The 14,706-nt window shown below is 46.5% G+C and overlaps 1 protein-coding gene across 4 annotated transcripts in view; it reads left to right on the top strand.

Annotated features, from left to right (window-relative positions):
• Positions 1-14,706, top strand: part of MAPKBP1 (mitogen-activated protein kinase binding protein 1) — a 132,686-nt gene that overhangs the window by 78,516 nt on the left and 39,464 nt on the right. For 3 of the 4 annotated variants that reach the window (XM_054026226.1, XM_054026223.1, XM_054026224.1), the window contains exons 4-10: positions 2,226-2,288; positions 3,089-3,146; positions 6,708-6,878; positions 10,047-10,184; positions 11,035-11,217; positions 11,957-11,974; positions 12,508-12,668. In XM_054026226.1, the coding sequence (XP_053882201.1) occupies positions 2,226-2,288; positions 3,089-3,146; positions 6,708-6,878; positions 10,047-10,184; positions 11,035-11,217; positions 11,957-11,974; positions 12,508-12,668 (792 nt within the window). The remainder of the gene's footprint in view (positions 1-2,225; positions 2,289-3,088; positions 3,147-6,707; positions 6,879-10,046; positions 10,185-11,034; positions 11,218-11,956; positions 11,975-12,507; positions 12,669-14,706) is intronic. The other variant, XM_054026225.1, reaches the window with a different exon arrangement.

The following is a 14,706-nucleotide window of genomic DNA, read 5'->3' as shown; positions in this document are numbered from 1 at the left end:
GCCAGGGCTTTGTCAAGCCGGGCCTTAAAAACCTCTTGAGGATGGAGATTCTACCACCTCCCTAGGTAACCCATTCTAGTGCTTCACCATCCTTCTAGTGAAATAGTTTTTTCCTAATATCCAACCTAGACCTCCCCCACTGCAACTTGAGATCATTACTCCTTGTTATGTCATCTGCCACCACTGAGAACAGTCTAGCTCCATCCTCTTTGGAACCCCCCTTCAGGTAGTTGAAGGCTGCTATCAAATGCCCCCTCACTCTTCTCTTCTGCAGACTAAATAAGCCTAGTTCCCTCAAACTCTCCTTGTAAGACATGTGCCCTAGCCCCCTAATTATTTTGAAGGCATTGATTGTACAGTTCCATGCAAGGAGTGAATTTGCTCACCAGTTGGGAGGGAGGATCATCTTGTCGCTGAGAATTGTCGTCTTTCCTGGGCAGTGGCACGTCTCTCACTTCTGAGACCCTGAGTTTTCACAGGGTTGGTTCCTTTGCCCCTATGTTATGTGATGGGGCCCTGGCAGAGATGCGTTCTCTTCTGCCCTGTGTTGAAAACGATCCATAGGGTTTTCATTGATGGAGGGTGGGGAAGGGGAGAGAATGTATTCTGGATCATACCCAGACTTGTGTGGCAGCAGAGTCATCGCGACATGCTAAGAGTGAGATTCCTGGCTTTGTCAGTAATTTTGGGGAAATCTCCCTTTTCCTGCTCCTCCAAAATGGTGGACCTTAAGCTTGTGGTGGAGGTGATTATATTGATTACCATGGGGAGAAGTTCACAGCTGTTTGTTTCTAACAGGGTTGGGCAAACTACAGCCTGGGGGCCGCATCCGGTCCTTCAGATGTTTTAATCTGGCCCTCATGGGAGCGGGGTCCGGGGCTTGCCCCACTCTGCGCATGCTGTGGTTCCGCGTGGCTCCCAGAAGCAGCAGCATGTCCCCCCTCTGGTTCCTATCACGGAACCATGGCCAATGGGAGCTGCAGAGGTGGCACCTGCGGACGGATCAGCGCGCGAAGCCGCCTGGCTGCATAGGAGCCGGAGGGAGGGACATGCTGCTGCTTCTGGGAGCTGCTTGAGGTAAGCGCACCCTGGAGCCTGTACCCCTGACCCTCTCCCACACCCCAACCCCCTACCCCAGTCTTGATCCCCCTCCTGCCCTCCGAACCCCTTGATCCCAGCCAGGAGCATCCTCCTGAACCCCCAACCCCTCATTCCCAGCTCCACCCCAGAGTCTGTATCCCCAGTCAGAGCCCTCACCCCCAAACCCACTGCCCCTCCCCTCCCCTTCCACACCCTGAACTTCTCATTTCTGGCCCCACCCCAGAGTCCACACCCACAGCCGGAGCCCTCACCCCCTCCCGCACCTCAACCCCCAATTTCGTGAGCATTCATGGCCTGCCATACAATTTTCATACCCACATGTGGCCCTTGGGCCAAAAAGTTTGCCTACCCCGGTTTCTAGAGTTCCTCCTCTGGCTGATTTCTAGACAGCCCCAGAGGAAGCTATTTATTTTTTCATTGGTCTCCAAAGCGAATGGGCTCTTGCACTGTGCCTCTTGTTTTCTGACTGGCTAACGACCTCTTGGCCCAAATGGAGGCCTTTTCTGTCCTGTCTGTGCTACAGGCAAGAGCCATACCACACAAAAGATAATTCCTGTCCGGGTCCATACTGAGCTAGTCCCAGTCATTGTCCTGACATTCAGGGCCTGGCTGAAGGTGCAGGGGTACGGGAAGGGCAGAATCTGAACTGTTAATGGCAGTGCCTGGTAGGATACGGTTGATGGAAAGCTATACTGAAAGTCACTGGAGAGGAGATGCCCAGCTCTTTTCTCTGAGAGCTACCCCTCTTTCCTGGCTTCCTACCTTCCCACTCGGGTCTAGACATCCTTTTTTGGTGCCCAGAATGTAGGGTCATTCTTACGTCTGGGGAGAGAGGACGGAATCATCGGGCTGCACACAGACTTTCCTAACTCACCTTTCTTTCTGTCTAGCTTGTGAGTGGTCAGAGATTCAGGGCTCTCAGCCCCTGGAAAGGTGATTATTTATGGCACTCCATAGGGGATTGATGTGTGATTATCCCCCAACCTCCCTTTGCGTTTTCCAGCTAGCTGGGTAGGGGTGGACAGATGTGCCAGGCTGTCGTTCATTCTGCTGCCAAGGACAAGGGGATAAAGCATGTTATGATACCCACAGGCTGTTCTGTCAACTTCTTTTTATTCTTCTAGGTGTGTCGTCGTGCTCTTCAACCCTAGGAAAAATAAGCAACACCATATTCTAAACAGCTCCAGGTGAGTGAAACTCAGATACACAGACAGCTGGCCTCGTATTACTTGGGAGGTGAATTTGGAGTCCTCTTTCTGGCTCTAGCAAACGATAAGAGTTGCTGGGGATAACGGTGCCCAGAGCTAGTGAGTCCTAAACTCACTGGTGTGGGACTAGTGGCTGTGGGGAGAAGTTGCCTGCTAATTTAACCCTAGCTCCTCCTTAACATGAGTTACTGTGGGGAAAGTTGTAGCAATGATAGCTAGGGAAAAGCTCATAAATTCTACATTCCCATGTGGAACTGCTGTAAGGAATGACATGGAGGATGTTTTACTTGAACTCCGTGGGACTTGCATTATTCTTTCCCTGAGGTTGTAGCCTTGGTTTAGAGCAGGACTGAGTGACACCTGGTCCTCTAGTTGGCAGGCAGGGGCCAGAGGACCATAAGCCCATAGCTGTGAAACCCTTTCTTTGCCTCAGACACACTGCAAGGGGTTTAGGCTACAGGGAATCCACGTGTTCAACCTGTGGGGAAACAAAACCATTGTCAAGTTATTACATCATGTGTTGTGGGCCTCTTTCCAGTCACATCCTCCCCCTTCCCCCCCCAACCCCATCTCCGCCTTCGGGTGACCAGATAGCAAGAGTGAAAAATCTGGATGGGCAGGGGGTAGTAGGGTCCTATATAAGACAAATCCCCTAATATTGGGACTGTCTTGATAATATCAGGACATCTGCTCATCCTCTTCATTCTCCAGTCATGACAGACTGAACTGAAACCAGATACCAGGCACCACCTCACAGTGTCCTCCTGTCTATGTTTTAGGAAGACGATTACAGCTCTTGCTTTCTCCCCTGATGGAAAGTACCTGGTTACTGGAGAGGTAAGTGCTGAAAATTGTTTAAAACAGGTACATGTCTGCAGGCCATCCCACTGCAGACCAGGAAGAAGCGTGGCTGCTGTAGAACGGGAAATGGGCAATGTGTGTGGGGGGAGAAACTTGAGTTTCATTAAATCCTGTATCCTTTTTGACAGGGTTTTGGCCCATAGGATATCCAAAGAGAGACCCTAACTGTGCCTCTGCACTGCCCTTAAATGGAGAAATGTGGTTTTTGCTCTCCCCCACTGATTCATCTTCGCATCAGCCAGCCTCGTTACTGGTTGTCTCCTTAAGCTCATATTGAAAGGGTTTTCCAAACGTTCTGTCTGCCCAGATCAAGGCAGGTGAATCTCCTGGGACAGACTCCTTTTGCCAATGGCAGCGTGGAGATTAGCTGAAGATATTGGGTGCTGCTCTACCTATTAACATAGGGCAAGGAGCGAGGGACGGGGACTGGAAGTTTCTAGTGGCTGGATTGAGTTTAGGGTTGCATCCCTTAGGATTTCAGGGAGTGAGCCAAGACTGTAACAATATAGCGGAGAGTGAAAAGTGCCTGTGGAATAGAGCTTTCAGAGTAGTGATAAAAGGGCCAGTGCCCGTGGGTTTGGCAGTGCATGCTTCATTACTGGCGACATGCTTTCTCCTTTCAAAGGTGCTTAAAGGGAGAACAAGGCTGGCTGTATTGTGGGGTCTGTATTGCGTTAGAAGTGCAAGGTGCATACTGTACATGTAATGAATTTGCAGTTGTTAGATGCTAGAAACACACAAAAATGTCTCCCTGTCCCCTTTTGGTCATGCTCAGCTTGCTGTCATGTGTCTCTAATGACTACTTGTCATCCAACTCCAGTATGTTGTAACTTACTGGTGAATGTGTGTGTCACCAGTCTCTCTCTCTGCCCAGTACTTGGAGGATATGAGTAGAAGTTGGCAAAAAAAAAAAATAATAAAAAAAAAAATCGGCAGACAGTTTATTTGCTGAAAAATGAAGGGTCGGGTCAAATTCAGCTAATAGTTTCAGATCGAAAAAGAGGGGAAAATTCTGAAAAAGTCAAAACATTTTGATTCTTTGCTTCAAAATGACATTTCATTTTGAAATGTACCTAATTTAATTAAAATTATACCACAAAAGGGTGAAACGCCCTATTACGAAAAAAGAACAGGAGTACTTGTGGCACCTTAGAGACTAACAAATTTATTAGAGCATAAGCTTTCGTGGACTGAAGTGGGCTGTAGTCCACGAAAGCTTATGCTCTAATAAATTTGTTAGTCTCTAAGGTGCCACAAGTACTAACACGGCTGCTACTCTGAAACCTATTACGAAATGTTTCATTTCAGGTTGAATTACATAATTTGACTGGAAATGATTCCTTCCCCCCGCCCCTGAAAATTTTGGAGGGTTTTTGTTGGTTTGGTTTGGTTTAACCATCAAACTGAAAAATCAATTATTTACCCAGCTCTAAGTACAAGTCTGTTGAACCCTCAGCTAGAGCCCTCTGGCCCAAGGTGTAGCAGCTCATACTTTAAACTCTGCATGTCCCTGGTTCAATCCCCAGTGTGTTGACCAAGCTGGTGAAGTTAGCTTGTTAGTTAGGCTGTGACAGGCTTCTCCCTTTATGCATCAGGCACAGAGGAGGACCTGAAAGTGACACTTACCAGTGGGTTATATCTACAGAGCAGAGCTGGCTGAAAATTATCCTTATGGGTTTGTTTTTAGACCAAAATAATTTTTGTTTTGGTTGAAGTTTCATTTTTCAACGAAAAATTTCAAAATGAAAATTCAGATTTGTTTTGGAAAGTTTTTTTTTTTTTATTTTTATTTTGGTGGGGAAAACACCACTTTCACTCCTCCCCTCCCCCACCATTGAGGGGTGGAACGGCAGAATAAAAACTTTAGTGGTTATTTTCCCACTGATACAACACACAACTTTTTGATTAGAAACTTTTTGCTGAAAAACTACAATAGAACGGGAAAATTTAGAATGAAATGGCAAATTTTCATTTCATTTGAGTTGTTTTGCAGCATATAATTTACCTTTTTGACCATCTCTACAGCCATTTCTGTGGGTCCTCTCAAAAGCATTAATTTTGAGTGTTCATCTTGTCATGTAGTGCCCCCTGCTGATGGCAGCACTTAGTCTTTCCTTAGTACTGCTCCTGAAGTTCTGCAGTTAGTATAGACTGGTAATAGCTGACTAAAGAGTGATCAGCTTGTGAAGTCTGAATCTTGCAGGCTGAGTGTACCAGTTCCGCCTAGTGACATTAAATTGGTGCATGGCTGGATTTTCTTCAGTGAGAGCACGGAGGCTGACCCTCATCCCTCCATATGTATTATCTCTGGTCTGAGTATCTCAAATGCTGAGGAGATGGCGGCTTTCCATATAGGAATAAATTGCTTGTCCCATGGGAGTTGATAGATCTCACTGGTGGTAGCATCTATTCAATTATTTAAAGTGTATTCAATTGTGTAAAGTAAATTCAAGTGTAAAGTCTCCAGGGGCTGAAGATTTAGAGGTTGGTTTCTTAACTAGTGTAAGTGCTCTGCAGAGTAGCTCTATTGACTTTTGTACCATCTTGACTGTAACCTTGAGGACAGAACTCTGTCAGTTGGGGTGAAAGCTGAGCTGAGTAAATTAAAATCTGACCGCTGTGCTTTTCCAGGCCAATCACATTCTAGGTAAAGCTGCAAAGCAAGATAATTAAATGTCTTGCATTCCGTGTTTCTGAGGTTTTGATTTTCCATCAACTATGCCACCCCTTCAGGTGAGCAAGTGACTTGTTTTATCCTGACTGGAAAAGACACCATTTTGCCTTGTTGCCATGGAGATCTTATCTTGCAGGCTACTTTTTGACAGGCTTCAATGTGAAATCTTGAGGAAGCCGTTGAGTAGGGTTTCCCTGTTAATCGTATACTTGGCAAGGATTTCTGCCGGTCTTGTAAAATAAAGGGTACTCTTAAATAACTAAATAAATGATTTTTCAGGGAGACTTAGTGCTGACAAAAGGTGCTGCATTGACATCCGTAGAGACTATTTTTATCCACAGAACAAGTGCAGCAAGAAGGGGAGTGCATTTCACCCCAGATACTGCCCTATCTATGTGCCTCAAATATAATATGGAGTGACTACCTTTGGAATGAGAAGATTGCTAATTTCCTGTGATCCACCCCAAAGAAATTGCCAATGAGTGTGACAGTGTCCGTTTTTGTGTTGTGAACACCTGGCCACTGGGACCTGTACTGAGACCTCTAAAGGTCACCTGTGTTACTGGTTTCCATTACAGAGAATAGAGATGTGTGCAAAATGGTGCTCCACTTTCTTGTTTTTTGGGTTTTTTTTATTATTATCCCTTTCAGTTGTCTGCTGAAATCAGCAAATTCATTAAACTTCTGACTTCCACTGTAAAGGGCCATAGAATGCCTACGGGTTGAACTGTGATCTAGTCCTGGATTGACTTCCAAGTTGTGTGTGCTTGGAAAAATGTGTGGGGATGTTGCATATCTGAATCCATCGCAACTAGCCTTATGAGTTATGTTCACTGCTCTCTGTCTCCGAATCACCCCTTCAGAGTGGGCACATGCCAGCTGTTCGGGTGTGGGATGTGGCTGAACGGACCCAGGTGGCTGAGCTCCATGAACACAAGTATGGCGTGGCCTGTGTGGCGTTCTCCCCCAGCTCCAAGTACATTGTCTCAGTGGGGTACCAGCACGACATGATTGTCAACGTGTGGTCATGGAAGGTAAGTGTGCAAGAAGATCAGCTTAATGGTAGGAAAAGCCATGTTGTGCAAGGCCAAAGATGGTCTGGGGATAAATCTGGTTATAGCTCTTTCATTCTCTGCCCCTTTTGACATTCATACACTCAGACAAGTTAGAGATGGATTGAGATTGGATCATCTAGTCCATCCTCAAGGAGCCAGTGCAAGATTGTTCTCGACAATATGTTACATCTTCCTGGCCAGTTAGAAGGCTATTAGGCTTTGTCATACTCTTTGTGTTTTTTCCAGAGGACTGTTGGAAACTGATTCAAACTAAGATTGTGGTGTGGGGAGTAGGAACTCTCACAAACCAGGAATCTGTTTTACTTTGGTTGTGTGGTCCATGTTACAGATGCTGGAGAACAATTTGCTTTTGTTGTGTTTGAGATGGAAACATCCTAAACCGAGGCAAGGAGGGGGGGACTAGATACTCACCTAAAATGTACCGTGAGTGCGGTTGTATGGAGGTGATCAGTTATGACTGTGACAATGGCCATAATAGTACTTGAGGTGCAATGTTATGTTGGAATAAAGGCCGTGCTTTAAAGACTGTGTGAATTTACAGCATTATATAAATATTTGATGATGACCATGATAAACATGTATCTACTAGGGGGACCTCCGTGTTAGTAATAGAACTGGACAATCACATTCTCACAAGTTTGAGTCAGCTTCTTGTACCTCTGCAGGTAACCAGTCCTCTCTGGGAGCCATCTTAATTTTTTTTTATATCCATATCTGTTAATCTCATTTTATGCAGCTATAGGTCAATGTTCCCTTGAAATATTGTTAACCATTCCATCACCTTTCTCATTCTACAGTTCAGATTCTGTCTTTTCATGATCATCTCCTATATCAGACTCCAAAGAGAGACTGCTGAACTTGAATTAATATGCAAATTAGATATAATTAACTTAGGTTTGAACAGAGACTGGGAATGGTTGGGTCATTACACTAATTGAATCTATTTCCCCATGTTAAAATATCCTCACACCTTCTACGGGTCATCTCGATTATCACTTCAAAAGTTTTTTTTTTTTTCTCTGTCCTGCTGATGATAGCTCATCTCGATTGATTGGCCTCTTACAGTTGGTATGGCTACTCCCACCTTTTCATGTTCTCTGTATGTATAAATATCTTCTTCCTGTGTGTTCCATTCTATGCATCCGATGAAGTGGGCTGTAGCCCACAAAAGCTTATGCTCTAATAAATTTGTTAGTCTCTAAGGTGCCACAAGTACTCCTGTTCTTTTTGTGGATACAGACTAACACGGCTACCACTCTGAAATCTATCAGCTAGTGTTTTTGTCCTGCTTCTAATCTTGTAGACAAGTAACTTAACAATAAAACATTGGTGTCCTTGTGGTCATTGAAAATCTAGTGTTCAGTCTTCAAGTTCTTCTCAATGAGGCACACAAAAATAATGATTTGAAGATGGATGTAATGCAGAGTAAGGCTGAGATTTAATGTTGTACCTCAACAATCAAGATTTTTATGGTTTCTGCTCTCCTACTATTATTTATGTTACAGTAGTGCCTAGAGCTTCCCCCTGACAGCAAGGTCCCATCGTGCCAGGCGCTGTACATTAGTCAGTGCCTGCAACAAAGAGCTTAGAGTCTAAATGGACAAGACAGACAGGGCAGGAGAAGGGAAGTATTGTTATCCCCATTTTACAGATGGGGAACTGACGCACTGAAAGGTTTTTCATAGATTCACAATTTAAGGCCTGAAGGGACCACTAGATCACCTAGTCTGACCTATCACAGGCCATTCAATTTCCACTGTTACCTTTGTATTGAGCCCAATGACTTGTTTGACCAGAGCCTAACTTGTGTTTGACTAAAGCGTATCTTCAGAACACTGCCCAAAGTCACAGGGGAAATCAGTGGCGGAATTAGGAACTGATCCCTGATCTCCCAAGTCCCAGTGTAGTGCCTTAACCATAAGACGATCATTCCTCAGGCACAGGGTCATAGGAACGGCTGCTGTGATATCCCTGTCTTCCAGTCTGGGAGACTGACCCAGATGTTTGGTCAAGCTGCAGCAACCAAGTGTTGTCTGAGGTGCTCCCTAGTTTCCAAATGGGGAAAGGCCAGAGCAGCCACCCTGATGGTGAGAACAGGGAGGGCTCCAGGTGCATTTGCTGTTTGGGGGGAAGCTGTGCAAGAGGCCCTGGAGTCTGGGCCAAAGAATGCTGCTTTGCTGCTGGTGGCAGAGTCTAGCCTTCTCCACTCCCCTACCCCTCTGACAGTGCTCTGCTGCTGACCTCCAACAAGCCCTCTGGAATGAGACAGCTTCTGAGCCGAATGAGACGACTTCTGAGCTGAGGGCGGGCTAGTTTTGGAGGAAGGAAGGGGGAAATGGGGCTCATGACTTTCTGAGGGAGGAATGAGAAATTGAAATGTTGATCAGAGTGAGTGTCTGGTTGACCACTAAGTAGTGCAGGAAATAGATCAAGAATTTAAACCCATGAGGGAGACGGGAGAGAGGCAAGATCTCTGAATCCACTCTCTGCCACTAATCCCTGGAAATACCATTCCTGCACCACCTCTTCCCTTGGTTATTTGATGTACACGAAGGGGAGAATCACCTCAGGTGTAGCTGCTCTGTTTCTTTTCCCTAGGGCTGGACAGAAGCAGCATGTTCACCTCTCCTCTTGCCCTATGACTTCTCTTCCACTCCCCAGATGGAGAGATTTATGGTATTTCCCTGTGGAAAATACCTACTGCCCATCCCGAGCAATGCCCCTCCCTCCCCCCCCCTTGCTGCCCTGGGGCTAAAGAAACTCCAGCCAGTATTGGCCTGCATGTGCTTTCGGTGTTTAGAAAGGGAAGTATGTTTTGTTCTGAGTGTCCTGTGATTATGAAATAGCCAAGGTGCAGATGACCGTGTTGCTGTAGGCACTAGTGACCCGAGAACCATTATGTGGCTGAGACAATGTAGTAGCAGGACTGAATGTAAAAGTGTGATGTCCAAACTGCCAGAGCGCCATAAGTAGTGGAAGGTTTGGCAGATGGTTCATCCTCCCAGCCTCTGTTCAGACAGACTTTGAATCTGTGCCTACCGTACATAACACCTGTAGCTGAAATGAGCCTTCTTATACACATTATTGAGCAAGACACCTGAGCTATTGAAACAATTGTCTTTCCAGAAAAACATCGTGGTGGCGGCCAACAAGGTGTCCAGCAAAGTGACAGCAGTGTCATTTTCAGAGGACTGCAGTTACTTCGTCACAGCTGGCAACCGCCACATCAAGTTCTGGTACCTGGATGACAGCAAAACCTCCAAGGTGAGAGCTGGGGACAGGAGAAGTATAAAGAAGAAGCAGTGAGCGGGGGCCTTTGTGGCTTCTATAATGGCATAAGCTAGTTCCACAGTCTGTGGGGAACAGGAATTCCCGTTCAGAATTGATCTTCGATTTCCTGTGTGAAGCGGCTTTAGTCTTTGACTGTCTCTCAAGATGTAACCTCCACTGTGCCATTATCCAGTGCCTGTTGTGTCTGGCACCCAAACCCAGGTTTCCTGTATGCCAGTGCAGGTGGTTCATGGATTCTGTGCATGGCAGCCAAATCAGGTTCTGTTGTACCCTGGCATTGGTGCTATTCAACAGCACGTCCATTTCTTCATGGCAATGGTTCTTCGTATATGTGGCTGCCATCTCTGGGCCCCTCACACTGCAGGGACTTGGGGTTCTTTGATTTGGATGTGTGTGACTTGAGATATCGAGGGGCATGTTTCAAAATGTCATGTAGTGGCTTCTATTGCTGCTGTTGGGAGGCCAAATCCCCATGTGCTAGTTTGTCTATCTGTATTGCAAAGCTGCATCCACTCAAGGATAGCCTTTCACATTTCACACCATGGATCTTCCATTGACACTGATATGTCAGTGCAAGTCAGATCTGTTTTGATCATCAGGGAAGACCAGGCATCACTATCCCCCAGGTTGCTTCCTGTGATTGGCTAACTGACCTGTGTCAGCCAATGGCAGACACATAAGTAGCTCTGTCTCATTGATTTGCTGCTGTTGATGGTCCTACTACATTATACAAGCAATGGAGTTGCAGCAAGTGACCCCATCACAGCCTGTCTCTACTCCAATGTTGAGTTCTCTTTCTCTAACAGGTTATTTTTTTTGGTAGGTGAATGCCACAGTCCCCTTGCTAGGGCGCTCCGGTTTGCTGGGGGAGCTGAGAAACAACTTCTTCACGGATGTGGCCTGCGGAAGGGGTAAAAAAGCAGACAGCACTTTCTGCATCACCTCTTCCGGCCTCCTCTGTGAATTCAATGAAAAGAGGCTGCTCGACAAGTGGGTGGAGCTGAGGGTGAGTTCCAGGTCTTCTCTCCATGTACATCAATGCCCACTGACCTGGGGGGAGGAAGGGGTGGGGACATCCTGAGGCCACAAGCTGCTGCCAGTGAGAGCTCCTGGCATGTGAAGAGAGCTGGAGACTTCTGCTTCTTTATGATTTTTAATGTTTTCCATTACAGCATGGCACAAAGCAGTGGTGTGTGCTAGGGAAACCAGAGCCTGGGGGTAGAAATGGAGTCTTTTGCTTAAAGGCCAGTTGGGAAAGGGATTTTATGTAGGAGATCCTCTAATTCCTAAAAAGCTTCTGCCCTCAAGGTTCAACATTGTGATGTGTCCTTGTGGCTGTGGGAAGGCTGGATGTGGCTTCCTTTAGGAACCCATAAATGTCACTCCTGAGTTGTCCAGGAGGGGGGATGGGGTAGCAGCAGAGTGTGGGAGGCACTCCATCCCCTCAGGGGTGGTGCAAGCTGCTTCTCCAGTGCCCCCTGCCCTTCTAGAAGCAAAAGTCTCTACCAGAGTCTCAAGTTCAGCTCTCCCCTTCGGGGTAGTGTATTGTGCTTCTGCAAGACCACCAGCCTGGCCTGTTGGCAAAGATTTTAATATTCAATTAAAGGGAGAAAACCCAAACTGTAAAGCAAAATGGATCCAGGGTATTCACACCAGGGCAAAATCTTTCCATGCTTCCCCAAGTGAAACGTGTCTTTTCTTCTTTCCTTTCTGCTCTAAAATCTGCCTTTTTCACTCCTGCTCAGAACACAGACAGCTTCACAGTAAGTTAGAATGAAGTGTTTGCCTTGACCTCACCCCATTTCTCCATCATTTTCTGCCATTTGTACAAATCTCAGCAGTGAGCAGAACAATTCCATTTCTCCCACGTTGGCCCCCTCTGTACCAGGAAGCATGCTTATGTACTTGTATGGAGCTAGTTGCAGTGTCCCAGTCATGATGCTGAACATCTCCCCTCAAGGGTACAAGGTAATCGATGTTCAGGGCCAGATCCCCAGCTGGTGTAGATCCACGTAGCTCCCCTGAAATCTATCGAGCTGCATGAATTTGCACCAGCGAGTGGAACGGGCCCTCGGCGCTGTTTCCTGACTCTGACTGAGCGGACCCTACAGCAGACCTTGGCTTGGATGCTCCTCAGAAAGGAAATCCAGATTTCAGGCTTTTCCTTAAACTGTGTGGCTTCATTTCACTCCACTTCACTTCTTTCTGATCTTGAGTGCTTCGTGCTCTGTCGTTTACATGGCAGTTCGGAGAGAGAGAGACCCACTAGTCTTGGTTGATTTTGTGTCCTTCTCAGACTACTGTGGCGAACTGTATCTCTGTGAACCATGACTACATCTTCTGTGGCTGCGCTGATGGCACGGTGCGGATTTTTAACCCTTTGAACCTTCACTTCGTCACTACATTGCCGAAGCCGCACTTCTTGGGAATGGACGTTGCCAGCGTCACTGAAGCCAGGTACTATAGGAAGGGTGGTAGGAGACTGGAGAAGCTTGGATGGGCAGAGCAGGTGCAGTAACAATGTGTGATTTGTGATCCTGCCCTTGCCTTGCACCCTAGGGTTTTTCCTCCAGCAAACTTTCCTCTTTACTATAAAGCGGCATTGATAAGAGAAACATAGGCTTTCATGGGAGTTTTGCTTTCCACCAATGTCCTTGGGCACTCAAATCTCCTGCCTGTCCCTCTAGTCTTTATTCCCTCTGTCTTGTGCGTTCTGTTTTCTCCTGTCCCCGTTGCTCCCCCGTCTCCCTCCTGCTGTAAAACTGGCTAAAAGGAGTATCACTTTTTGAAGTGCAGATGTTGGCCTTTGAGCAGACCCTTCCTAAGTAAATTATTTTATGCATGATTATCACTCAGTCTGTGGAGGCTGAAATTGGAGAGAGCTCTTCCCTGCTTGAAAATGCGTGAGCACAACCAAATCTTCTGTTGCACTCCTACAGCACTACTCTGAAACAAACATCCACTGGGATCCACCCCGAGGAAAGGGATGTTTCCACAGCCCGTACACTTTTCTTTTCCAGATACATTAGGCATGTTGGCGACTGGCTGTCTAATGAACCGCCCTGACCCACAGTGGGAGGGGTTCATACTGGACATGTAGATGTTGGAATGAATTGTTCCTTTGTCTGTGGTGATGGTGTGTGCCTTTAATTGAAATGTGATTCGCTGCTCATACACTCCCCCTTGGTCTGAAAGCAGAGATGTTTCTGTAATTGGGGATATCAGTTAAAAACTGCGTATTGCTGCTTGTGCCCTAGGGAGCCCCTGAGGTGTTGGGGTAGCCCCACTTTATTTTGAGGTCATTGTTTTACATGGATTTTCCCCCACACTGTTATGTCATTTCTCCTCTCATCAAGACTGGCATGGTCGTGTTCTCCCCTGCGGGCTCTCATTAATCCTCCTTCCTGGGGGGTCCACAACATGTCTGTTTGTGGTGGGGTTTTTGACTCAAACATGCATTTCAATGGAAAGCTGCCGCCCCTCCCCCCGCCCCTCAGTGCCATGCTGCTCTTCTTGTACTCCTATGGAATCCTATGTTGTCTCCTCTACCCAACCATCCTGTAGCAGAGGACAATGGGTGTTTGGGCACCAGCTGCTTTCTGCCCAGAGCATTCAGCTTCTCGTCTTACAAGTGCTCACTAGAGCATTTTAGGACTTTGCAGTAGAAGCAGGGTATATTTTGGCCGCGCAGTTTGATCAAGCGGTTAGTCAGACCTCCTGGACTCCAATCCTAGCTCTACCAGTGACTCCTGGCCTTGGCTAAATCACTTTAATCTGTCTGTGCCTCATCTTTTCCACTTGTAAAGATAGGATAGTAGGTGCCCGCCTTTACAAAGGTGTCTGCAGCGTCCACACACTTTGCAAACACTCTTCACAACACCTCTGTGAGAGCAGTATGGGTGAGCTCCATTTTACAGATGGGGAGAATGAGGCACAGATAGGAGAAGCGACTTGCTCAAGGCCAGATAGCAATTCTGTGGTCGTACTCAGAGTAAAACCCAGATCGTTTAACTCCCTGTCTGCTGCTCTAACCACAACATGACAATTTCTGCATTTAAAGGGCATCTCTCTGGTCTCTCCCGCCTTAAATCCGCACTGGGCTCTGGTTCTTAATGAGATCAATGCTAGGTGAGGTTAATTATATCCTCACTTGGGTTTTAGAGCTGAAACTGAGTGGAACCTTTATTTGAGGTTTTGCAATGTTTACAATTTTTTAAATAATTTTTCCTAACTTCAGGCTAAGAACTAAGTGAGCCCGTTTTCATGTGACTTCCAGCCCAATTTTGCAGAGCAAAGAGGGTTGTAAAAATAACCAAACCACTGCCATCTTGTCTGATGTTAACCATTTGAGGTTCTCTCCTCATTACCTGGCACCCTAACCCTGTAATCCAGCTCCTTCAGTCCCACAACATGGCCCTGGTCTCATAGAAACATGAATATATAGCACTGGAAGGGACCTCCTGGGTCCTCAAGTCCAGTCTCCTGCTGTCACAAG

This window comes from Malaclemys terrapin, chromosome 4, assembly GCF_027887155.1.
Source record: "Malaclemys terrapin pileata isolate rMalTer1 chromosome 4, rMalTer1.hap1, whole genome shotgun sequence".
NCBI classification, from domain to species: Eukaryota; Metazoa; Chordata; order Testudines; family Emydidae; genus Malaclemys; species Malaclemys terrapin.
This window is presented reverse-complemented; position numbering and strand designations above follow the sequence as displayed.